This window comes from Phacochoerus africanus, chromosome 5, assembly GCF_016906955.1.
Source record: "Phacochoerus africanus isolate WHEZ1 chromosome 5, ROS_Pafr_v1, whole genome shotgun sequence".
NCBI lineage: Eukaryota > Metazoa > Chordata > Mammalia > Artiodactyla > Suidae > Phacochoerus > Phacochoerus africanus.
The window spans coordinates 55,693,118-55,718,687 of NC_062548.1; the positions used below are offsets into that span (position 1 = coordinate 55,693,118).

At 42.2% G+C, this 25,570-nt stretch overlaps 1 protein-coding gene across 1 annotated transcript in view; it reads right to left on the reverse strand.

The window, feature by feature from the left end:
* Nucleotides 1–11,371: 11,371 nt before the first annotated feature.
* SLC9A4 (solute carrier family 9 member A4) overlaps nt 11,372–25,570 on the reverse strand; it is a 61,440-nt gene continuing 47,241 nt past the window's right edge. The window contains exons 9-12 of the mRNA XM_047781332.1: nt 21,920–22,016; nt 17,622–17,753; nt 16,828–16,915; nt 11,372–12,730 (exon numbers count right to left, since the gene is read on the reverse strand). Coding sequence (XP_047637288.1) covers nt 12,375–12,730; nt 16,828–16,915; nt 17,622–17,753; nt 21,920–22,016 — 673 coding nt within the window. The 3' untranslated portion in view covers nt 11,372–12,374. The remainder of the gene's footprint in view (nt 12,731–16,827; nt 16,916–17,621; nt 17,754–21,919; nt 22,017–25,570) is intronic.

Here is a 25,570-nt window from a genome sequence, read left to right on the forward strand (position 1 = left end):
CACCATTCTGTTTTGTCTTGTTTTTATTCTCCTTTGACAAACATTTCCCCACCCTGTCCTCAACCTACAGTAACCTTGTTACCAGCCTGTGAAAGGATGAATTGCTACATTTTGAGTACAGTTGGTTACCTCTCTTTCTGAGTCATACTTACCATGATTATTTCTTGGTTTCTATACTCTGCTTTGTATGAGATATCTAGGTTTCAGAGAAACTCATTCTCCTTTTCTTATCTTATACCAAAGCAAACACTTGCTCAGAAAACTTAGAAAATTCTTACATTTAAGCAACATGGATGGAGTAAGAACTTGCTATGTATGATCCCTTGATCTGGGCTTGTTTAATGGAAAGTGAAAATCATGTTGCTAAATGTATTAGGTATAGTACTAGGCTTTAAAGAATTAAAGATAAATTTGAGCTGGTAATTGCCCTCAAGCAGCTCATGAATGAGTCAGTGGCAGGCTGGGGAATGGACATTTGCCTGGACTTAGAGAAAGGCTGGAATAAAAAACCCAGCCAGACAAGCAAGAGCCCTGACTTCTAGACTGAGACCCCAAAGCTGCAGGAACCACATTGCTATATAAGATCAAATGAATCGGTCATTTGTAAAAAGCATAAGTAGCAACCAAATGCCTACTATGTAACAGACATTGTTTAGGGTGTCTTTAAGGAAACAACAAAAACATAAATAAATAAATAAAAATATCCAAAATTTAGTACTGTGTCTGGGCATGCCTGGAAGACACTGGTTTTTTGACCTTGAGCCATGTTTCTTAAATCTCCTTGAGTTTTATTTTTCTTTTCTGTTAGTGCAGTAACACCTGATTGAATTATTGTCAAGAATTAACTAAAAATGATAAACTATGGAATAATAGATAATCAGAAGAGGTTTATTTCTATATTTCCTTCAGTAATTGCCCATGGCTTTATGTAAGGTTGACACTACTTAATGGCTCATCGCTGCCTCACTCCCAAGCCACTTATTAGTTTGGGAGGAATGAGAGGGTTGTGGTGGCATGACATTAGAAATCAAACACAGGAAAAGAAATGAGAAAGAACTAATTGCATGGAGACTAAACAACACGCTACAAAAAAACCAATGGGTCAATGAGGAAATCAAAAAGGAAATTAAAAAATACCTTGAGACAAATGATAATGAAGACACAACCTCTCAAAATCTATGGGATGCCGCAAATGCAGTGCTCAGAAGGAAATTCATAGCAATACAGGCCTTCCTCAAAAAAGAAGAACAATCTCAAATCTACAACTTAACCCACCATCTAAGTGAATTGGAAAAAGAAGAACAAATAAAACCTAAAGTCAGCAGAAGGAAGGAAATCATAAATATCAGGAGGAAATCAATAAAACAGAGATTCAAAAAACAATAGAAAAAAAATCAATAAAACCAAGATCTGGCTCTTCAAAAAGGTAAACAAAATTGACAAACCTCTGGCCAGATTCACCAAGAAGAGGAGAGAAAAAAACCCAAATAAACACAATAAATAATGAAAAAGGAGAAATCATAACGGATACTGCAGAAATACAAAAAACCATAAGAAAATACCATGAACAATTGTATGCCAACTAATTTGACAACCTTGAAGAAATGGACAACTTTTTAGAGACTTACAGCCTGCCAAAACTGAATCAAGAAGAAATAGATCAACTGAGCAGACCAATCACTAGAAATAAAATTGAGTATGTCATAAAAACACGCCCTACAAATAAAAGTCCAGGACCTGGTGGCTTCACAGGCAAATTCTACCAAATATACAAAGAGAAAATTATACCCATCCTCCTTAAACTTTTCCAAAAGATTGAAGAAGAAGGAACACTCCCAAAGACATTCTATGATGCTACCATTTTGTTCTTTTTTTTACAGTTTCTACTTGTATCTTTTCATTCATTGAAGATATTTTTCTTGATGTCCTTAAGCATGGTTGTAGCAGCTTTGAAATTATTGTTTAGTAATCTTGATTGATTTTTTCGTGAACATGGGTTGTTTTCCTTTTTTGTTTTTGTATGTTGAGTCATTTTGGATTGTACCCTGGATGTTGTGAATGATATAATAGAGGCTCTAGATTTTTTATTCAAAAAAAGAGAGAGACAATATAGAGTGCTTGTTAAGAGCATGGAGTCTTCAGCATGAAGTAGACCACTTGGATTGGAAACCTGGGTCTGACACCTAGTACCTAGTAAACTGTGACAATTTACTTATCCTCTCTGAATCACCAGTTTAGAATGTGAAAATGTGAATTTTAATAGAACCTATCTCCTAGGGCTGTCGTAATGACTAAATTCTTCAGGAGCTGAAGGATGCCTGTCTTATGGTACTCAAAAGTGTGTGATCTTTATTACCTGGTAGTCTGTGTGACCATTGTAAATATTTCTTTTAATTGTATGCTCTTCGATAATATTTATCCTCACGTAACAGTGTATAATTCAAATTATTTTTGTATTTTGAGACTTTATTTTTTATAGAAGTTTTAGGTTCACAGCACAATTGATAAGGTACAATGGTTTCTCACATATTTCCTGCTCCCACACATGCATATCCTCCCCAACCCATTATCACATCCCCCACCTGAGTGAAACATTTATTGTAGTTGACAAACCTATATTGACACATTATTTCCACCAAAACCCCTTAGTATGCTTTAGGGTTCACCCTTGGTGTACATTCTATGGATTTGGACAAATAGAATGATTTGCATCCATAACTGTACTTTCAGATAAAGTATTTTTACTGCCTTAAAAAAATAAAATAAAAACTCACTACAATTTTATAAAGTAGATATGAAATATTATGACCCCCATTTCATAGCTAGGGAAACTGAGGCACAGAGATGCAGAGTAACTTGCTCAGGGTCACACAGCTGGAGGAGGTGAAGCTGTATTTTCCAACTACAAATATTCTGGCTATAGAATCTATATATATATTTTTTATCATCAATGGCACAGTTTTCATTAGCTGGGTAGTCTCAGACAAGTTATTTTCCTAAAAGTAAAATGATAATATGTGTTATACTTCAAAATACTAATTACCGTTCACTGAGTAGCTGCCAGCTTGGTCAAGACTTTCTCAGAGTTGTGCTGCAGGCTGAGCTCTTCCTACCCAATTCCTTCTTCCCGCTCTCCTTTCACAGGTGTATGTCCAGCCTTGCAGTCTGAAGTTTCTCCCTGTCTGCACTTATTTCCTCCCCATTTATCACCCACCGATATTTCTTCTGATAAATCTCATGCACACCTAATCCCATCTGTGCACCTGTACTTGGAGGCCCCAGGGGACTGCAGGGAAATTCCCAGGAGCGCCATCCTCCTAACATAATAGTCAAAATGCAGGCTAGTAGGATGTGGAGATATAACCCAGGCTCCCACAAGCAGGAAAACTTGCATGAAACTCTCTTTCAGAAGGGAGGAATTTGGACAAGGCCTTCAAGGATAGGGAGACTGGAGGTCAGTGTTAGAGGCGTCAAGTCCCCTCAAGGAGATGAAACCCAAAAGCCTCTGGCCCTGTCTCATGGTAACACCCCTTCCCCACCTTGCCCAGCCTGGGCTGCTCACTCCCTGATAGAGAAGGGATGTCGCCCATTCCTCATCCAGGCCTCTAAATAACATGTTCCCTTTCCAAATAAGGTCTGCCCACGACCAATCAGAAGATCAAATTGGGCCTCCACTCAGGTCCACACTCTGGGGTATAAAGACCACTGCAGAGTGAGTCAGGCCCTCTTTTTAACCTGTGTGCATGTGCATCCTCTCTCCTTCTGTGAAAATGTAACTTTTGCTTTAATAAATTTGTAAAACGTCCAGTTTCAAAGCTTTGCTACAGTGAGACAGGGACCGAGGAAACTGTGACTCATGGTCTCCCTCAATTCAGTGACAGGGAACTTGTCAGATTCAAGGCCTCCGTCAACATCACACAAACACTAAGGGATGGAACCAGTTCTCACATCCAGACTTTCTGATTCGTCTATGCTGCTCTGCTGTAGGAGAGGCTGTGGGGTAGTCCCCAGAGAGACGGAAATGCCAGTAGGGAGGAGTTTAATGCCAGGTGACTACACTGTCTGGAATTCTGGAGAGAGTTCTGAGGTCCTGTAAAAACTGAGCCCAGAGGGCTAAACCAAGCTTGGACCACTGCTCTTAGACACTTAGGACTTATGAGGACATTTCCCCAGGGCTTTCCGGACAGCTGACATTCAAAGAGTTTATAATCTAGAAGCATCCTTGACCTTGAAAATTATTTATCAACTGTATAACGATCTCCCTAGGTATGACGTTTTCCCGAGCCGGCCCTAAACACCAGGAAGCACTCTGATGCGATGTAATCACAGTCAAACCTTTCCTCCTCCAACAAATTCACCCTTCCTCCCCAAGTCCTGATGAAACTCCCCACCTGCCTTGAGGTCCTCTGCAAAGAGCTTGTTTTCTCTCATTCTGCCTGGAAGAATTATCCTAATTCACCACAGAAGTATACTGCTTTTCAAATATCCATTGTTCATTCTTGCAATATTTGTCCAGCTAGTTTGCAACAGAAAGCTGCCTTAAACCCCGAGGGTTGTGGAGTGAAACTGCAGGAATTCCACTGGTATTGTCTCAATGCAGAACTTGAAATTCAGCTCCCGGAGTGTGGGTGGAGGACAGCAAGCATTGTTTGCTAAACCCCATGCTCTTCAGACTGCTGGCTTGTACTGCCCTGCTCTGTGTGACTTCCCCATGGGCGGATCCCTGGGTGAGGACTGCCCTTTTGTTATGAGAATATCCCCTTTGGGGAGGACAGAAAGTTTTCCCTCCTTTCCTCTTCCTGGTTCTTTGCTTTTGGGTTTTTTGTGTTTTTTTTTTTTGTATATATAACTTCTTGCATATATACTTTGAGGATACCCTTGTTCCCATACACAAAACCCCTTCTAAAGATGACATAGTTAGATAACAGGATGCCTCCTGAACCAGGTCCAGGACCAGCACAAAACCAAAACAAGAGCGGCATTCACTGGTGAAACAGTGCACCAGCGAAACCTGGAATCCAAGTTTCACTTGCTCTGAGCTACCCAGAAAAATTCCTGCAAGGAAACAAAACAAATGAAACATGGTGGGACCTTCCTTCCTTTTAACCAGGTCCATGGCCATGGTGCTAGACGACCCCTTATTTTAAATGGCTCTATTTCTAGTATTTCCATTAATTCAAGGATAATAATCTACTAGGAATTAAAAGACTGGAATTTTAAAAAATTGCTTAAAGGATAATTCCTGTTCTCATTTCACTTTACTTAATCCGAGATGCAGATGCCAGAGACAGTTGACTGTTAGCTTCAATTAACACTTCAGCATCACCTAAGACAGGAAGGAACATTAAGGCAGCAGCAGCGTATTCATAAGACCGAATTATTACTTGATTTGAAGTGATAGTATGAATTCAGATGGTGGTGGCATAAAGCATATTCAACTTTTTAGGTTATTCAGTGTATTCTTTATAATGGCTAGGAGGCTGTTACTAGAGCTGAGGGAATGGGGAAGTAGCTTTGGAGTCAGACAGCTCTCAGGGTACATAATCCTGCCATTGGTGTGTCCCTGATGAAAACGTGGACCGGTTCCGTGTGCTTGATGAAAGCTTTTCTGAGACTCAGTTGCTTCATCCATAAAGCGGGTGTAATAATCCTAATAACTACTTCATATGATTGTCATGAGAATTAAGTTTTTTAAAATGTGTGATTACTGTTCTTGGTAAAATGCAGAGCACATAGTATGTTTTCAATAAATGACACCATTACCAAGAATTAAGTTCCTCTTCAAATATTTTTAAAATTTTATTTCATTTTTTTATTGACGTGTAGTTGATTTACAGTGTTGTGGTAGTTTCAGGTGCATAGCAATGTGATTCAGTTATATATGTATCAGTTAAAATATATATTCTTTTTCAGATTCTTGTCTTTTATAGGTTATTACAAAATATTGAGTATAGCTCCCTGTGCTATACAGTAGGTCCTGTTGGTTATCCATTTTATAAAGAGTATTTTGTTAATCCCAAACTCCTAATTTATCCTCCCCCACCCCCAGTAACCATAAGTTTGCTTTGTATGGTTGTGGGTCCATTTATGTTTTGTATATAAATTCATTTGTATTATTTTTTTAGATTCCATGTAAGTGATAGCATATGATACTTAACTTTCTCTCTCTGACTCCACTTAGTATGATAATCTCCAGATCCAAATGGCATTGTTTCATTCTTTCGTATGGCTGAATAGTATCTCATTGTATATATGTACTGTATCTTTATCCATTCCTCTGTGGATAGACATTGAAGTTGCTCTCATGTCTTGGCTATTGTAAATAATGCTACAATGAACATTGGGGTGCAAGTTCCTCTTTAAATATTACACAAATTGTTCAATAATCAAAGCCATTCTCCCTAGCCTCTTCCATCCTTTCAGTAGGTTGGTTTATATTTCCATCTTAAGTAAATAGCATCCTGCAGTGGTGTGGAACTTCCCAGGACTGTGGAGACTGTGTGGTTAGGGACCTCATTTGGCAACCAATAACAAAGTTTTTTGGAAAAAACATACAACTAATATTCGAAAAAAGACTCAGTTTAAAATCACTTACACAGCATTTTATTTGTCTTCAAAAAATAATCTTAACATAAATAATCAACTTTGCTTGTCATCTAATTTTTAGACCATCCATGAAGTCTGTAAAAACAGATTTTCAAAATCACATCATTTTCCCTTGTATTTATTGCCATCGTAAAGCAGAGTCCTTTTCTGGCAGGATGGAGTTTCTGCTTCTACCCATTGGGTCTTTTCCCGAGTGAGAAATACGACTATGTGTGGACTGGAGTCATTTATCAATTCTTCTTGGGAAGAAAGTTTAGGTCAGTGGTTATAAACCAGAAGGACCTGATTTCCTAAGGTCTTCCTTGGAAGAAGGGAAACTTTGGACCAGTTACTTAATTTCTCTAAACCAATAACCTTCCTTTTAAGATGGGATGATGCTGCATCTCTGTATGTAAAGCATTTTGAATAGCACCCAGCACAGGATAAACACTCTATAAATGTTGCCTATTATCACTGGTCTATTTGAACCGGATTTCCTGGCACAGAGTATATACCTTAATTTTAGGACCACCCGGGATCTGTATTAGTTGCTTGGAAACAGAGTAGTGACCCTCTTGGTTCATTTTACAACACAGTCCCAGTTCTTTTATTGAGTAAGAAGCCTGGGGGGGTATAGACTGTGACTTCTCACCTGTCATACTTCTTGAGCAACCTCAGCCTGGAAGCTGGTTAGAGTCTCAGAAAGAAAAAGAATTTATTAAATCAAATACTGTGGGCAGATGAAACAACAGGTCACTTGCTAATGAGAGGAGTGACTAGCACAGAGGCAGGCATCTCTTTTATTCCTCTTGCCTTACGATTCAATTAACAGTGAACAGTGACTTATGTTCTAAGAGGGAGCCTTTCTGTCTGCATTGCTGGGTTTTCTCAAGAGGAGTTAGAAATAAGATACTTGACAGAGTTTCGCCAGGAGAAAACAATTAAAAACTACAAGAAACCACCTGTATTATTTGTGGGTAAAATTGACTTGCCAAAACTATAGACGGCGTCAACACATTCAACCCAGTCAACACTGATTTTATTTATTATAAACTTACTTTTCCTAATTTTAGAAAGTTATCAAATATACTAGAAACATTTATTTTTTTTGCGCTTAAATTTCTTAAAACCTTATTTCTTCAGTTAATATCTGTGAGTTAAGAGAATCCCTTTTCTGGAGGGTAGATCTCTGCAGAGGAAAGACTCCAAGCTGAAGGACACAAGCCCACTGGTGTTTCCCCAAGAAAAAGAAGTCTCCTCCTTCTCACTGGGTGCCCAGGGTAACATGCAGAGGCAGGGCTCCCAAACTCACTCTCTCCTTGAGCATCAACCATGATTAGCCTTGGACACCAGGGTAACTGTCCCCAGAACAAGACAATGAGGTAATTTTGAGGTAATGACACAGACATAAACACGCATTGCTTGAAAAACATAAATCATATCCAGACCTTATCTTTGGTTTTGCTGTCGTTTGAAGGATGCTGGATGGAGCATTGGATAGAATTGTGATGGCTTTCAAATCTTTCTAATTCTGTTACACACTGTCTCCCCAGGGCCTCTCCGTTTCCTCTGTTCTGTCAATCAAGCCGCCTCTCAGAAAGGTGTCCAATGTCTGTGATTTATACCCCTTGGGGTGATTCAATCAATGTATGGTTCTCTCTCATGAGTACATATATTTTAGCCTAATTAGAGCTGTTAGTCATCAAGCTCTTACTATAAAATAAGCACTAAGCTAAGACTTTTACATATAGTATCTCATGTCATCCTCACCACCTTTCTATGAGGTAGATAAAATGATTACCTTATTTTTGTAAATTTCAGCTTAGGGAAGACAATGAAATGGCCCAGGATCCCACAGCTAAGAGTGGTCTGACTTCAGCTCCTGTTCTCTGAACTAACTATTTTGATTTAAAAAGCCACATTTCAGTGGCAGGTGCTTGATTAAGTGAGGAACGTTCTAGAAATTTCCTTCCCTGCGGGCTAAAACCAACACCATGGGCAGGAGACCTGAGCTCTGCCACACACCTGCCATGGCAGTCACCCCCATGTAAGAAGGTAATTCCATCACTGAACTCAGGTGCTAATTCCAGCCCTACCTCCCATGATGCATTCGCTTTTTCCAAGAAGAGAAGCACAGAGGTACATGGAATCCATGAGAGAGAGAATAGCAGGAAGGAAGGGTAATAGTGTATCCAGAAGCTCATCTCCACTTGGTCATGGCACATTCCCTCCCACAGCCTGTGTTTCCTTTTCCTAGGTTGACTGAAGGCAGGAGAGGTCCTGTGCCATCACCTCAGGTTTGAGGAGGATGAGTAAGAGCATTCATGTCATCCCAAATATCAGAAAACACATGGCAATGCTTCATGGGGAGAGTTGCTGCACTGAATGGGGAAGAGGAAATGCCTCTTTACTCAACCTTCAGGATTCACTGAAACCCAAGACTACTCAGCCCAACCATATCAATAGGTTTTGGGAAAGTTAAAAAAAAAAAAAAAGTTAAGGAGAGAAATAGGATTCTATGGGTTATGTGAGTTCAATTTGCTGGGGGTGGGGGTGTTAAAGATAAAAGAGCAAATTCTATCCCTGGTGGAGAAGGTATGTCCAGGAGACCCCCAGGGGCTTCCATCCCCTCCCTGAACTGAGCAGGGAGCAAGCAGCAGATCTTCCTCAATAAGAGGGAACTTCCTCTGCTACCCTGCTTGGCACCTGTTGGAAACACTCATCATGTGACACTGATCCCCAAGAGCATTCCCCAATCAATGCCCAGAGCGGGCTGTGGCCAACAGGATGAAGGTCAAGTGACACTGCATTTTGAAAACATCCTTATGACTGAACAGAGAAGCCATCTCTACCATGAGCTGTCCAAGCCCGCAAGAGCTTCCAGGTCCACTCGCACCTTTCATGTCCCAAACTTTGTAGCCTGGACAGACAGTGTCCAGGTGAGCCAAGGACGACTCCATGAGGATGTCTACCAAAGGGCCAGGTTCAATCTACCTGCCACCTCCCACCCCTCCTCTCCCAAGGGCACCAGCTTCTCAGAGAGAAACAAGAGACTTGGATGGAGTCCACCAATGCTTAGACACTGCTGGCTTCTCAGAGGGAAGGGCTTTTGCAGTGTGGATTTCTATTGTTCGGTGGGAGAGCAAAGGACATGGCTGATTCAAGAAAAGTGATTTTTTTTTTTTTTGAGGGGGCGGGAGTTGTGTCCAAGGCATGCATAAGTTCCTGGGCCGGGGATCCAATCCTCACTACAGCTATAACCATAGTCACAACAGTGACAATGATGGGTCCTTGACTGGGCTACCAGGGAACTCTAGGAAAGATGATTTCAAATGAGTCCTATGTGTCTCCGAATCTCAATCTATGGTTTAAGGATAATGAGGCACTGACTCCCTCTTCTATTGCTTTGACACTTGTTGGGTTAAACAAAAAGAAAACCTGAGAAATCCCGAGGTTTTATGTGAATTTCCATCCCTTTGGGCTAATCATTATTTGGGGGGGGGATATATAATTCTCAAAAAATTAAAGTGTTTATATAACTTAGAGGCAGTCTTATATCTCAGACTTAGAAGAAGAGAGACCAGTGGGCTCCTTTCATCACTACTTACTTCCATGACTATGGTGGGAACAAACGTCACAAAATAGGAATCTGGGACACTGTGACTCTGTCAGTCACTGGTGTCCATGGGTTGTACAAGGTAAGCTCATGTTCTTCCAGGGAAAGCCCACCCAGACTGGTGCCACACGAGAATGTCTGACATCTCTACTGTCCTTTTCCCTCTAAGGTGTCCTCACTTCTCTAAGATGTCATTGTCACTTCCTTATTTATAGATTATCTACCATGCACAAGGTATTACATGCACTGTAATATCTAAGAGAAAAAACTGGTAGAAGCTAAAAACATAGAAAAACTGTAAAATCATGCAATAAGAAATACAACTGAGAGATGGATAAAATTTAACATGGATGAGATTTCCTGTCATGGCTCAATGGTAGTGAACCCAACTAGTACGCATGAGGATGCAGGTTCGATCCCTGGTCTTGCTCAGTGGGTTAAAGATCTGGCACTGTCATGAGCTGTGGTGAAGGTTGCAGACTTGGCTCAAATCCCGTGGCTGTGGCATAGGCCGGCAGCTATAGCTCCAATTCAACCCCTGGCCTGGGAACTTCCATATGCCACAGATGTGGCCCTAAAAAGGAAAACGAAAAATTAAAAATGAATGAATGATCCTCCTTTTCCTTCAGACCATAGCAGACTCACATGCACATGTTTAAGTGTGGTTCCTGTGACATGTCCAAGGTGATGTGGACTCACTGAGAAGCAAGAAGATAGCTTGATCACTTTTGATTAAGGGGATCAAGTCCAGTCTAGGGATTTCTGAGGTGCCCTGGATTGTGGCCTTAAAGAGGCATAGGATAAAGTCAATGGGAGATGGTTACAGATATCAAAAATAGCCATGATAAGGCTATTTTGACTATCCGATTATTACAGATTAGTTATCTGGCATAATCAATAGCACTTGTAAATCCTTGTTAACCTATAAGTGGCTGAAAGAGAGAGAGAAGAGGAACAGAGTGGGTAAGGTACAGTCAGGCAACAAAGTTGATGAGCTGGAGTGTCAGGTTCAAAGTCAAGGGTGGGGATGATGAGGATGGGAGACTTAATAGGAAATTGGTTGTAAGCCCTAGGGAAAAATGTCACACCTTACAAATGCACTTTTACTAAGTCCCTATATTTGTGTCATTGCTATTAAAGCATGTTTACAGCTTTCTGTTTCTAATATTCTTTTTTTTTTTTTTTTGCTACAAGCTAAGTCTTTATTACAGGAAAGCAAACAGCTCCCAGGACTAGCTGGGAGAGGGAAGAAGAGTCCACTTCTCTATTATCCTATAGGGGTTTTTATCCTTTAAAGATGGGGGGTCACCAATGTGGGGTCCAGAAAGATGTGGTTTTCTCCCATTGGCCTTGCTCGGTTATCTATAGCAGTGCTTGTCCAATAGGGGATGTTAGGGATGGAAATATCTGTAAGTTTTGTGGTTTCTTTTCCCTTCTCTTTCTGTAGACTGTCGCCATTCCTCATTCCTTTTCTCTCTGTTCTCTAATATTCTTATTTTAAAAATAAGCCTTCCAATTACAAAATAGACAACAAGCTCACAGTTGACAGATTAATTCTATAGTCTGTATTCACCTGCCTATTATTGATACTGATTTTAAAAAGCATTGTCATGGCAAATTTTACTTCTCTGCAGACATATAATCATAGCCCAGTGCCCATAAAATCAAAATCAAATGCATTCTCTTTGGAGGAAGGACAATGATTTTATGAAGGCAACAACTCACCAGGTGACCTGGGCAAGGTGTCCTCATCTGTAAACACGGGGGCTGGGCCAGGCCATTTCCAAAGCCCCTCCTGGTCCTAACCTGGTGAGACATTGCAAGCGTGTAGAGGCCGGAAGAATGAATTACTGACTGGTCATGCTTGTATCTCAATAAATCACATAAAAGACACGCTGAGAGAATGATTCCTGGGTGATTAACATCTATCCCTCACAGGGACTCATCTACCAAGCAGAGCAGCTAAGAATGCAGCAGTGCCAGCAGGCTTGCTCCCAGTCCTCTGAAAAGCCTCCCGGCCTCTTACAGAGGCAGGCCTCATAGCTTCCGAAAAACAAAACTCAAACTCAATAACTCTCTTCGGAACTCTGAACATCCATCTTTCACAAGAGTAGGAAGACGGGCCCTGGAAAATCACAGAAACACTCAAGCATTTCTTTCTGTGACAAGGACACTACTTCCTTCGGAGCAGAGGGCTATGGGACCTGTGATGGTCCCTGCTGGGTCTGTGCTCAGATGACCATCGGGACCCGGTCGCCGGAGCCTCTTCCTCACTCTCCTCCCCGGATTCATACTCCTCATCCACCACGTGGAAGAGCGGTTTGGGCCTGCAAACCGCCCTTCTGTTCCCACCCACAGGCTCTTCTGGGCTCATATTTCTTTGATAACCAAAGTTGGGAGGCTTCCCTCCTCTGCGCAAGCTCTTCATCGGGATTGTGTCTCGTGTCTGGCGTCTTTCCTCCAGCCACCCTCTTCGAGATGGCGTGCTGAATGTGACAGGTGGGAGTTCTGAGTCACTGCCGTCATTATCTAGGGAAGAATGACCAAAGGGGGAGAGAATAGGACTTGAGACCAGAGACTGGAGACCTCACATCCAGACCCAAGAGAAGCAGAGCCCTTCTTTTATTCCAGCTCCTTGGCAACTTTCTGATCATCCTGGTTTTTCCCTTTCCCAGGCTGCTCCCCCAAGGCGGGGTGGGTGGAAGCGCTAAGCACAGTGTTAGAAATAAACAGAAATTCATGAAAACCATGTATCAAGGCTGGTCTCCCTCAGGGAAGAGAGGGAGTGTTTTTCACAAGATCAGGTCAATTGGCCATAAAAGCACCACCATGCTTTGGGTTGTCAAAGACTATTACTGAACTGAAGCCTACAAGGTACTGTGATATGAAGACAGTGAGTTTTATCTAGGCTTTTTTTTTTCTTTTTTTTATATCCATAAATAAAAATTCATCAGAAATAAGATTTCATCCCACATCTAGATTATCTCACGTGGAACTGATGTTTCTAAAGCATCTTCCTTCCTTCCATCACCCATGTCAAGTCTTCTTTGAGGTCTCTCAGTGCTGCTAATAATGGCTCATGTTAACTGCACATTTACTTGGTTGTAGGCGCTGTTCTAAGAGTTTTAACTGCACCCACTGGCTTGACCGCAGAACAACACTTTGTAGCAATAATCAATATTCTCCTCTTTACAGAGAGGAAGTGAAGCAGGCAAAAGTGGAGTTTTACGTTGTCTTCATATATGTCTGATATATATTTTCCTAGCGTTTTATCATTTTTATTGAAAGTATGCATGAGATGTCTTTTAGCGCATTTATTGAGGATGCTTTGACCTATCAATCTGGTGAATAATGTAAATGTGTTGCTAAATGTTAAATACCCCCCATCTCTGAGATAAATTGTCTTTGCAAGGTGCAGCATTCCTTTGATATCCTGCTGTAGGTTATTTATAAGACTTCACTTCAGATTTGTACGTTAGTGTTCAAGTGAGGCTGCTGTGCGGTCATCTTTACCATAGCCTGTGATGCATGCGGATGCTCATCTCAAGAAAGGACTGTGAAACATTCACTTTTTTCTACCATTCAAGCCACATAAGTGGCACCAGCTGTTTGCACCCAGAAGAGTTTTAAAAAGTAATCCATTGGGAGTTCCTGTTGTGGCACAGCGAAAACGAATCCAGTTAGTATCCGTGAGGACTTGGGTTCAATCCCTGGCCTCGCTCAGGGGGTTAAGGATCTGGCATTGCCATGAGCGGTGGTGTAGGTTGCAGATGCAGTTCAGATCCCACGCTGCTGTGGATGTGGTGTAGGCTGGTAGCTATAGCTCCAATTAGACCCCCAGCCTGAGAACTTCCATATGCTGAGGGTGAGGCCTTAAAAAACAAAAACAAAAAATCTATTATACACCCTACACTTGGGGTTCTTTTGTTTTGTTTGCTTGCTTTTGCTTTTGTGTGTGTTATACCTCTGTTTAATGTAAAGTAATACTCTAGGTACAAGAATGTGGCCTGGGAGTGGATGACTAGATCGATGAAAGAGAAACAAGAGTCCAAAAATCTTTAGATTGGCGTAAATGATGCTAGTACCACAAAGGTGGTGGCATTTTCATGTTGGAGGAAAGAAGGTGCTTGAGGCAGAAGTTTAGCCATTGAAAACAATCTGAAATGTGTCTCTTCCTTCATCTACACAATGATAAATATCTTTGAAATTGAAACGGGAAAGTTAAATGATGAAAGTTCTAGATTTTAAACTCCTGAGCGGGAATTCCTGTTGTGTGCGCAGTGGTTAAGGAATCCGACTAGGAACCATGAGGTTGTGGGTTCGATGCCTGCCCTTGCTCAGTGGGTTAACGATTTGGCGTTGCCATGAGCTGTGGTGTATATCGCAGACATGGCTCGGCTCCTGCATTGCTGTGGCTCTGGCGTAGGCCGGGGGCTACAGCTCCGATTCGACCCTTAGCCTGGGAACCTCCATATGCCGCGGGAGTGGCCCAAAGAAATAGCAAAAAGACAAAAAAATAATAATAATAAAATAAAATAAACTCCTGAGTGAATCATTTTCTAATTTTTCTGTGAAAGATTGAGCAGATTTGATTCATCAGAATAAAACAATTTGAATGACAAGTATATCTAAAAACTAAATGATAAATGTGAAACATGAGGGAAAATTATTGGCAACAAATATATGACAATGCATGATATCCAAATTATATATAATATTCTTCAAATTCATTTTAAGAGAAAAAAAAAACAGAAAAAATGAGCAAAGGTGGAAACAGAAACTTCCTCAAAAGAAATAGTTGCCTCTAGAAATATGAAAAAATGTTCACCCTCGCAGAAAATCAACAAGACAGATGAAAGTTAAATATGGTATATAGATTTTATCCTATCATATAGTAAATTACTCAAATGTTTACTCAAAATAGTCCAGTGATGCTAAAAATGTTGGAAAATTACCTTTCTAACAATTGTTGATCTGAGGGCAACTTTAAATAGATGTAATTTCTTACCAAAAAATTTTGCTTCTGGAAAAATATACTAAAGGAGTAATTGGTTATTTGTGCAAAAACTCAATCACAAGGGATCCAAAGCAATTACTGGGTCATTGGCTTCCATTCACGAAATACTGAAAGTATATTACATACTTGTTAATAAGGATTCTGCTAAATAAGTTATGGGGGTTTCATATTATTAAGTCATTAAAATGATTTACTAGGTTTATATCTACTGACATAAAATATGTTCACAATCTCTGGTTGAGGGAACTAGACAATTCATAAATGTTGAAAAACAATGACTATATTCTGATTTTATATATCATACTAAACTGTGGGGGTTTTTTGGTTTTGATTCTAATTTTTTTCCCCCACAGTATGAAGATGTTCCTGTCTAGGAATTGAACCCGAGCTACTGCAGTGACAATGCTGGATCCTTAACCCGCTGTACCACAAGGGAACTCCTGGGGTTTTGTTTTGCTTTGTATCAGGTCCAGGCAGGGTAAGGATCAGGATGATGTAGAGAGAATTATAGAAGGATGCTTACTAAAATATTCTATAGTGATTATCTCTCGGTATTAGGGTTTCAAGTGCTTTTAACTTTCTTTGTTATGCTTTTCTGTCTGGCTGATTTTAAATTTATATCAAGCACTGTTTTTTATATCAGAAAAAAGGGTTTCATTTTAAGGACTAATTATATTTACTTTTTAAAGATTTAATTCTCAAATTCAATGCATTCAGTTTAATCAAATTTCCAATGTAAGTCTTAAAAATTTAGGAATATTAAAACAGATAACATGACATAATATATGCTTTTATGCTACCTTACGCTAATAGAAAGTCATTTTATACACATTTAAAAAATAATAACTTAGCTTTTATTACAACAATAGTCAGTTTTAGTAATTGTAAGAATTCTATTTAAGAAGTAGTTATTAGGACTTCCCATAGTGGCTCAGTGGTAATGAACCTGACAATATCCATGAGGATGTGAGCTTGATCTCTGGCCTTGCTCAGTGGGTTAAGGATCTGGCATTGCCGTGGTTGCAGTGTAGGCTGGCAGCTGTAGCTCTGATTTGACCCCTTGCCTGGAAACTTTTCATATGCTGATGGTGCAGCCCTAAAAAAAAAAAAAAAAAAAAAAGATATTAAATGGGAAACATCCAATCAGCAAATTTGGCGAAATTATTTCGGTAAAATTTAGCCAACTTTGGAGAATTCTGCAACTTTTAAGCCACAAGTAAATCCCATGACGTCAAAAAAGTGCCCATTTTTTGTTTCCCTAAGACAGGGGTCGGCAATTGACGACCCCCAGCCCCCAGGTACACCCACCCCAATGCACCTTTCGGTATGTAGCCCCTATGCTAGGACTGGTTGTTCCATTTTTAAAGGGCTGGACAAAAATAAAAGAAAAATATTTCATGATAAGTACAAATTATACGCATTTTGGCTTCAATGTTCTTAACTGAAGTTCTGAATTCAATTAATAAAACATTTGTGTTTTTTTTTCCTTTTTCTTGTCATATATGTACTTAGATAGCATTCTTGATTTTTGCCTTTTGGTCTACAAGCCTGAAAATATTTACCATCTGAATTTTTACTGAAGAGAGAAGCAGCCTGGCTTGCAAGTTACCTGTGAATTCAGCCACCCTCAGTTCTCTTCTTGTGGGCTGAGGGTTGCTGTAGGGAAAGGAGAGATAGCGGATGTTTTTGGTACCAGCCTGCAGGTAACAAAGAGACATACAAAGCAGTTAGCCACCGAAGTTGAGAGCTTCACATGGCAAACAAAGTGAAGGCGGCACACCCTTACTGGAGCATCATGGCTGGGCCACTGGCCTTCAGTTACTTTAGTTTAAGGAAAACAACACTCCTGCCTTCAATATACTTCTCTCTCTTCTCTTGATAGCATAGATCATGATAAACCTCTCACAGGTACTCCGCAGCCCCACTGAGATTAGAGTAGGGACTAGGATTTATTCCAGACCCAACCTCCACCTGGAAGTCCCAGACTGTGTGAGTGGCATAGTTCTGATGCAGGGTGGGTGCTATGAAGATCAGGCCCAGGAGTCTTGGCAAGAACCAACCCCTCCCTGTATCTGCCTCAGGGAGAAGGAAGCTTCCTAAAGCCAGGGCCCCATCCACGGAGGAGGCTCCCCTGAAGGCCCAGTGCCCGGCCACCATGGGAGCTGGCCTAGCTTCACAGCGCAGCGAGGGCACTCTGGTCACTGATTCATCCTGGAAGGACCCCGCAGACAGAGGCCTCAGGTCCCAAAGGCCCTGGGCTCAGAGAAGGGGGTGCCTGGGGTCCTGCACCCACTAGGTTTGTCTCTCCCTGGCAGCAAGGTAGTGGTTTTGTTTGTGGTTTAAATATGGAAGGTCATCCCCCAGGGAGGCCCTGCTAGGGGGCTGGGTCAGGCCCCTCCTCACCGGTGTCCCCCAGGGCAGGCTGTGGCCCTTCCTCATGCTCTCCCGTAAGGTGTTCTGGCGGCGGATCAGGATCTCTTTAGCCTGCTTCTCACTTGTTTGGGGTTTGAGGTTGTACTTGTTGTAGGACAGTGTCTGCAGAAAGAAGGGCATGTCAAACACGTCCGGAAGTCTCCGGTCCAACAACCAGGCTCAGGACACGGTGGAAATAAAAGGAACAAAGCCTACATGAATGAGAATACAAGACCTGGGCCTCTGAGCACTGGCTTTAGTGACAGAGGGGCAAGCTGTGGCCCTGGAGGAAGTGCCAAGCTCAGGGCCAGTCCATCAGGATGGAGCTGCAGTGGGAGCCCGTGCTCTGGCTTGCACAGCAGGGGCCCTGTTTTTGCTGCTCCTCCGTGACCCTCTCAGAGATCTTCCTTGAAGCATCCGCAGACTTCAACTGCTATAAATGTGCCCTCTTTCGCAGGTTGTGTTTGCTCTGCTAGCTAGGCCAGTGCTTACGGACCAGGGAGATGTCAAAACTACTTTGGCAATTCCTATAAGGTTGCTATTTTAAAATTTTGCCAAATAAAGACACATTCCAAAAAAAAAAATCAACCAGTTAGTATCACCATCATCAGTTCAAAAAGGAAAAAAGCCTTTTAATCCAAATAGTAGGAAAGCCATAATCTCAGATAAAGAACAATTTGTCAAACGGAATTAATTTAGTTTTATGAAAAATGTCTTCCTTGTCCTCCTCACCCAGGCCAGTCAAAATGTGTTTTGTTTTTGTTTTTCTATTTGTGGCTATGCTCACTGCATGTGGAAGTTGGAAGTTCCTGGGCCAGGGGTCAAACCCATGCTACAGTAGTCGTTCGAGTCACAGCAGTGACAAGGCTAGATCCTTAACCTACCGATCCGCTAGGCAACCCCTGAAAATTTGTCTTGAGCCACAGACCAACAACAGTCCTCAGATGTCTGCAGAGTGCTTAATGGGAATCTCTTTCTCCCTTCCTTCTCTAAGAGCTCACCAACAAATAGCCTGTTTCTGCTGGCCCAAGGTCCCATTGGATAATAGGATCAGGACTGCAGGTATCACTCCTGGTCGATGGAGGCTTTAACCGGGATTCTTACTTTGACAGCAGGAGAGCAAATGATCCATGTGCCAAATGTCATGGTAGGCACAGAGCTTTAAAAATTATGAATTATGGGAAGTTCCTGTCTTGGCTCAGCGGTAACAAGCCTGACTAGTATCCATGAGGATGTGGGTTTGATCCCTCGCCTCGGTCAGTGGGTCAGGGATCTGGCGTTGCCGTGAGCTGTGGTGTAGGTCGCAGATGTGGCTTGGATCTGGTGTTGCTGTGGCTGTGGCTGTGGCCAGCAGGTGCAGCTCCTATTTGACCCCTAGCCTGGGAACTTCCATATGCCGTGGGTGTGGCCCTAAAAAGCAAAAAAAACCCAAAAAAACAACAACAAAAAAACAAAAACAACCCCCCCCCAAAAAAACCCTAAACAACAACAAAAAAAACTTGAGCTCTATGGGAGGAAGTGCATTCTAGATGAGCACTTAAGATTTGCCAGAGGGAACTGGAGTTGCATAAATGGTCTTCTCTCTTTGAAAGTATGTGGAAATTCTGAGTGTGATCTGATCTTTTAGGGACCACCCATGGGTCTGTTCTGGGGCCAGTTTCTTCACATGTAAGCTTAGAAACTGAGTGTTTCTCAATTTTCCTCCCCACGGAGTTCCCCAGGGCTACTGCTGGTTGTCCCAGGAGACCCTCCAGAGGCTGGCACTCAGCTTCCCCACCAATGAAGAGCTTGTGCTGGACCTGCTGAGCACTGTGGCTTCCAAAGGGTGTGGCAGAGCCCCTCCAGATATAACAGGCTCAGCAGGATCTGTGGTTTCAGATGGACCCAGGGTTAGGATGCCCAGCATGAAAACTACACGTGCGCCAGCCTTGACCTCAAGTGGCTCCTGACCCCCAAGATGGTCTCGCCCAAGATGCAGACCAAGAAATGCCCCCAAGCATCGCCCTGCATGGTGTCCGGCCTGAGAACCTGTCACCCAGGCAAGAGGACTAACCATGTCATTTAGTGACAATCTTCAGAATTGTAGATTTCTCACTAGCAACAAAGCAGACAGACAGTTGCCCTGGTTTGCATCTTTGCGTGTGTGTGTGTGTGTGTGTGTGTGTGTGTGTGTTTAGGGCAGCACCTGCAGCATTATGGAGGTTCCCAGGCTAGGGGTTGAATTGGACCTGTGGCTGTCAGCCTATGCCACAGCCACAGCAACACCAGATCTGAGCCACATCTGCGACCTACACCATAGCTCATGGCAACACCAGATCCTTAACCCACTGAGCAAGGCCAGGGATCGAACCTGCGTCCTCATGGATGCTAGTCAGATTTGTTTCCACTGAGCCACAATGGGAACTCCCTGGGTTGCATCTTGAGAGTGGTTCTTTCCTTCCAGAAAGCGAGAGGACCATAATGGAGGAGAGGAGTCAATGACCTAGTAAAGACAGCGTGAGGGAGGAAAGACAGAGGGCAGGACTGGTGGGTCTCACCCTCCCAAGTAACAAAAGGGGAAGCAAAAGCCATCTCAGAGGTAGAACTCCCCTCTGTTTCCCGTATATGTTCTCCTCGTGGGACTGTGAATGACTCATTTGGGGTAATGAGAATGGGGACACTGCATAGCTATAGGAGGGAGCAAGCTGGAGGACAAACTGAATAGGCACTAGTAAAAGAAGAAGAAAACAGGAGTTCCCATCGTGGCTCAGTGGGTTAAGAACCCGACTAAGATCCATGAGGACGTGGGTTCAATCCCTGGCCTTGCTCAGTGGGTTAAGGATTCAGGGTTGCTGTAAGCTGCAGAGGCTGGCATCTGCTACTCTGATTTGACCCCTAGCCTGGGAACTTCCACTTGCTGCAGGTGCACCTGTAAAAAGACAAAGAAGAAGATGGAGAAGGAGAAGGAGAAGAAAGGGAACCTACAGAAAAGAGAAAAAAGAGAGAATGGGCAATTCAGCTCATTTTAGACCAGGCTGGTTCCGGAATCTCTATCGCTCTTTCTGGACTTTCCCCAAACTCAACCTCCACCAACACGAGGAAAGTCAGAGTACCAGGCACGCTCTGTCCTCTGGTCCCCACCAAGCTGGCCGGCCTTCTGCAAACCAGGAAGTTCTTAACGACTTATCTAAGGCAGAATGTGATAGTCTTTCTGAAACAGTTTCACTTGGAATGATTTGAGAGCTGCTGACTCGAGGCGTGCTCTGACCGATGCTGACCTCTGCTTCTCCAGCAGGTGCAGAGTCTTTGGCCGGCACATTCCCCTTAATCACTGACCTTTCCAAAAGCGGAGCCAGAAAAATTTTACTTTCCCTGGATCCTGTGAGTGTGGAGTAAGGGAAAGAACGTGGGTAGGCATGAAAAAGACCTGGGTCCTTAACTCAAATTTGTTTTGTGACCTTACACAAGTCGGATACACAACTCTGCTAATCTCAGCATCTTCTACTTGAGAATGAGGAGCTTTGTCTGGATGACTTTGGGGGGGTCCTATGACACAGTCCCCAAAGCCGAGGCCCTCACAATGAACTCACTTACAATCCTACTCAAGAAGTCAATGGAATCCTCAAACTTAACTCCTAATGAGAGGCCATAAGTTTAAACACCATCTAACTGAATCAGAGTTTCAGGAGGACTCAGCCACTGCTGCTGAAATGTTTTTGCTGTGCACTCTGGACCAGTTCCCAAGGGCTAGTGTAGTCTCCATATATTTTTCCAAAATTGAAAAATATCATCTCTAATACGTCTCATTTATTTTTCCCCTTAAGTTTTCAGCACTGTAGTTTCGAGGGTCTCAGCTAAACTATCTCAGTTTTTTCAGCTCAATTACAGTCTGTCTCACTGAGACAACTCCACCATTGCCTGCATCCTGGGGCCGTCTTTCTTCCACGGTGGGTGAGCTCCCCCAGTTGTCTGTCTCTGGAGGGGGAGGGAGCCCTTTCTTCCACGGAGTCTTTCTTCCACGGTGGGTGAGCTCCCCCACTTGTCTGTCTCTGGAGAGGGAGGGAGCCCTTCTGGTTCTGGAAGCTCTGGGCTGCAGGGCTAGGGCAGCCTGACCCCTAGGGCCAGCAACTGGATTTGCATTTCTCTTTATACCACAGGTGCCACTTTGGCCACAGAAATGTAACAATTTGCTTTCTGTTCTCCAGACCAAGCAGAGAGAAACTGTTCAGCGAGAAAGCTGCTGTGGAGAGGATAACGTGCTCAAGAACTGATTCTGAAAGATTGATTCCAAGAACACATCTCATACACACCCTCTGTCGAACTTGGTACATGTTGCGTGTCAGAAAGTCCCGCATGGACTCCACATCTTCAGGGGAGAGTCTTTTGGATTCTTGTGTCCTCTGAGCCCTGGAAACATTGGCGGGAAGACAAGCATTATTCTTCCATCTTTGGCAAGAGGACTACAAAAGCATCAGTTTACTTTTGGGAGTTCTAATTCCAGAACCTTTGTTTTTCCATGGGCTCTCCTATTGTTTTAGGAGATTTGTGAGAAATGTCAGAAGCACATGTGTCTTGATGTCTTGACTTACATTTTGAACATACAGCTTCTTTGCCTGTAGTTTTTATGTGGAAATTATTCTAACTCCTTTTTTTTTTGGCCACATTCAAGACATGTGGAAGTTGTTCCTGGGCCAAAGATCAAACCTAAGCCATAGCAGCAACAAGGCTGATCCTTAACCCACTGAGCCACTAGGAAACTCCTCTAACTCATTTTTAAAAAGGGGTTTAAAGTGGCGACCAACCAGTTACGTTTTCCCTCCATACCTATTATGAACAGACTCATTTTTTTTACTTTTTTATTTTTTATTTTTTTGGTCTTTTTGTCCTTTAGGGCCGCACTTGGAGGTTCCCAGGCTAGAGGTCCAATCAGAACTGTAGCCACCAGTCTATGACACAACAACACGGGATTCGAGCCGCGCCTGCGACCTACACCACAGCTCACGGCAACATCGGATCCCCAACCCACTGAGCAAGGCCAGGGATCGAACCCACATCCCCATGGATGCTAATCAGGTTCTCTAACCACTGAGCCACGATGGGAACTCCAAACAGACTCATTTAAAAAATAAAATAAAATAAAATAAAAACCTATGGGAATATAAATTTTAAAAAGTAAACCACAAAATTGGCTTTGTAAACCACAAAAGCAAACCAAGTGTTGAACTGTTAGCTTCAATAGAAATAAGATGACACTTTCAAGCTCATGGACCACACGCTCCACTCACCACATTTTGAGTAGCACTAATCTCGGTGGCATTAACACTTTAGGAGGGCATTTATGAGTACATGTATCTTGGAATTGTCCCTTTAGGGATTTATCTCTAGTTAAAGAATAGGAAAGAAACTAAAATCATATTTTACAGGGAGAATGAGACTGTTTCCACCGTGAAAACCAGCCCAGCTCAGAGACACTGGACACTCTGAGACTCTAGAAGCGGCTGACTGCTTCCTGCCTCCTCCGTGACCAGCATCCCTCCTTCACCACGAGCCACCCCCACCTCGGAAAGGGCTCACAAACTGAGTCATGGCCAGGTTAGATCTCAGTTAGCACTCAATGCACAGCTGTCCTCTGTGGAGTTCAGTCATGACATCGCTATGTGCAGAATTCTCATGTGACACACATAGTTGATTTCAGTCATTTTGATCTAGCGCTGGTAATTTCTAAAAGCTCATTGTAGCAATAATATATGTTTAGTGTTGAATATAGGAACCAAAAAGAGAGAACTGGAGAAAATTAAACCTATCTTTTAATACTATCCCCTCCCTTAAGATCTTGGCATAAACCCTTACAGAGTTGTGGTTTTTATTTTTATTTTTTTTTCCTTTTCTAGCTGCAGCCCTTTGAAAGGCACACATGCACTGATGTGCTATTATCTATTTACAAAGGTCTTGGGATAACTGATCATAGAGATGAGAGGTTTTAACACAGGCCACTTTTTAAAGTACTTTTCCCCAAACAATAGTACCAATATCACCATAAATAGCAAGGCTATTTTGTAAGTAATGGAAAAGGATTTTCAGGGCTTGGATACTGAGCATCAGAGCACCCCAGCATTTACTCAGCAATGCTACCACAGACTGACTAATGCCCTTTTTTACAAAATCATCGAAATCCGTTTCCCTATCTCAGAGCTGCAAATGTCAACATTCTTGCTATTCAGTTACCACCCTTGGTGATTTAAACATTATTATCAGGATATTTCAACCTACCTGTTTCAATGTCCTTCAAATGAAATGTATTCTGATATAGATAACGCCCACAAGTTTCCACAATCTGAGCACATTAAGACTATGATGGTGGAAGGGATCTATTGCTAAACAGAAACGACAGCTAATCAAACAGTTCCACTTTCTGTGTTCATAATAACACGACCCGACAGGATGAAAACAGAGGTAAGGATGTGATGAAGCTGAACCTGCAATAGGAAATCTAACTTGGCACTCTTGCCGGTGTATAACTGACCACTTTGGGAAGGACCAGACTTCACTAAAGCCCATCCAGGCTGCAGTTCAGGCATCCCAGAGGCACCATTGAGCCACGCTGAAAAGCTACAACTATAAAATTACAAGGAAGATTTACAGACTCGGGCAAGGTGATGCATTGACTTTCCTACCTGCCACTTCCTTAGCAAAATCACCCCTGAAAGGATCATCTATCATTTCCCAAAGATACTATCCTTTAAAAAACTGAATGTCAGTAATCTCTAGGTCAAACAAGTAAAATTACGAACTGAAAGGTTCTTATCACTGGAACATTCTTTCATTATCCGTGAAGGAAGTCTCTGTCACCCTAAATACAAATCTGCCGGTAATTTCACCATCATCAAAATCCAACTGGGAGGAGTTCCCTTGCGGCACAGTGGTGAAGATCCAGAACTGTCACTCTGCGGCTCGGCTTGTTGTTCTGGCACAGGTTTGATCCCTGGCCCGGGAAATTCTGCATGTCAGGGGTGTGGCCAAAAAACAATCAAACTGGGAAAATCTGAATCTAAATATATGTAAATAAAAGGTTCACATTTCTCTGAGCCATTTATTTATTAATTAACTTATTTATTGTTTATTCTATTTAGGGCCACACCCCTGGCATATGGAAGTTCCCAGGCTAGGGGCTGAATCAGAGCTACAGCGCTGGCCTACGCCATAGCCACAGCAACGTGGCATCCGAGCTGTGTCTGCAACCTACACCACAGCTCAGGGCAACACCAGATCCCTGACCCACCGAGCGAGGCCTCATGAATACTAGTCAGGTTCGTTATCACTGAGCCAGGGTGGCAATTCCTCTTAACCTTTTTTTTTAAATCAGATGTTTTAAAATGTAAACATAAATTTCAATTCTAAACACAGCACTATAGGTGTGAAATCTAGTAGATGTTATATGCATGCCATAAGATGTCCTGAGAGCTCAATATCCTGATTTATTTAGAAGCATCCCTCCTCTTTTAGTAGCTTATACATGAAGCCCAGGAAAATGCAGACTGAAGAACATGTCCACTGAGTAAACAATGGTACCCAGCAGCTCTTCTGTGTGTGTGTGTGGTTGCCTTGTGTCTTCTTAGAAAGATCACCAAGCAAACCAACATTGAGAATGAGTGCAGAGTGGCAGAGAGTGGACCCAGCTCCCCACAAAGCAATGTTCTATCACGCACTGAAAACAGCATCGGAATCTTCATTCCTGAGTCTTTGGTGGAAGAATGCCTCTATGTAGACTTAACCTGTCAATATGTGATCAACTGAAAAATTCTTCCATTACAATACGTTAATTTGTGCTTTTTTATAAATGACATTAAAATTGTTTGGGAGTTTTTAAATACAATATTCTGAAGTTGTACAGTCGTAGGCTATGCTTACATATTTATTATAAATATTTTAATATCTCTTTAAGATATATGTTTATAAGCGCT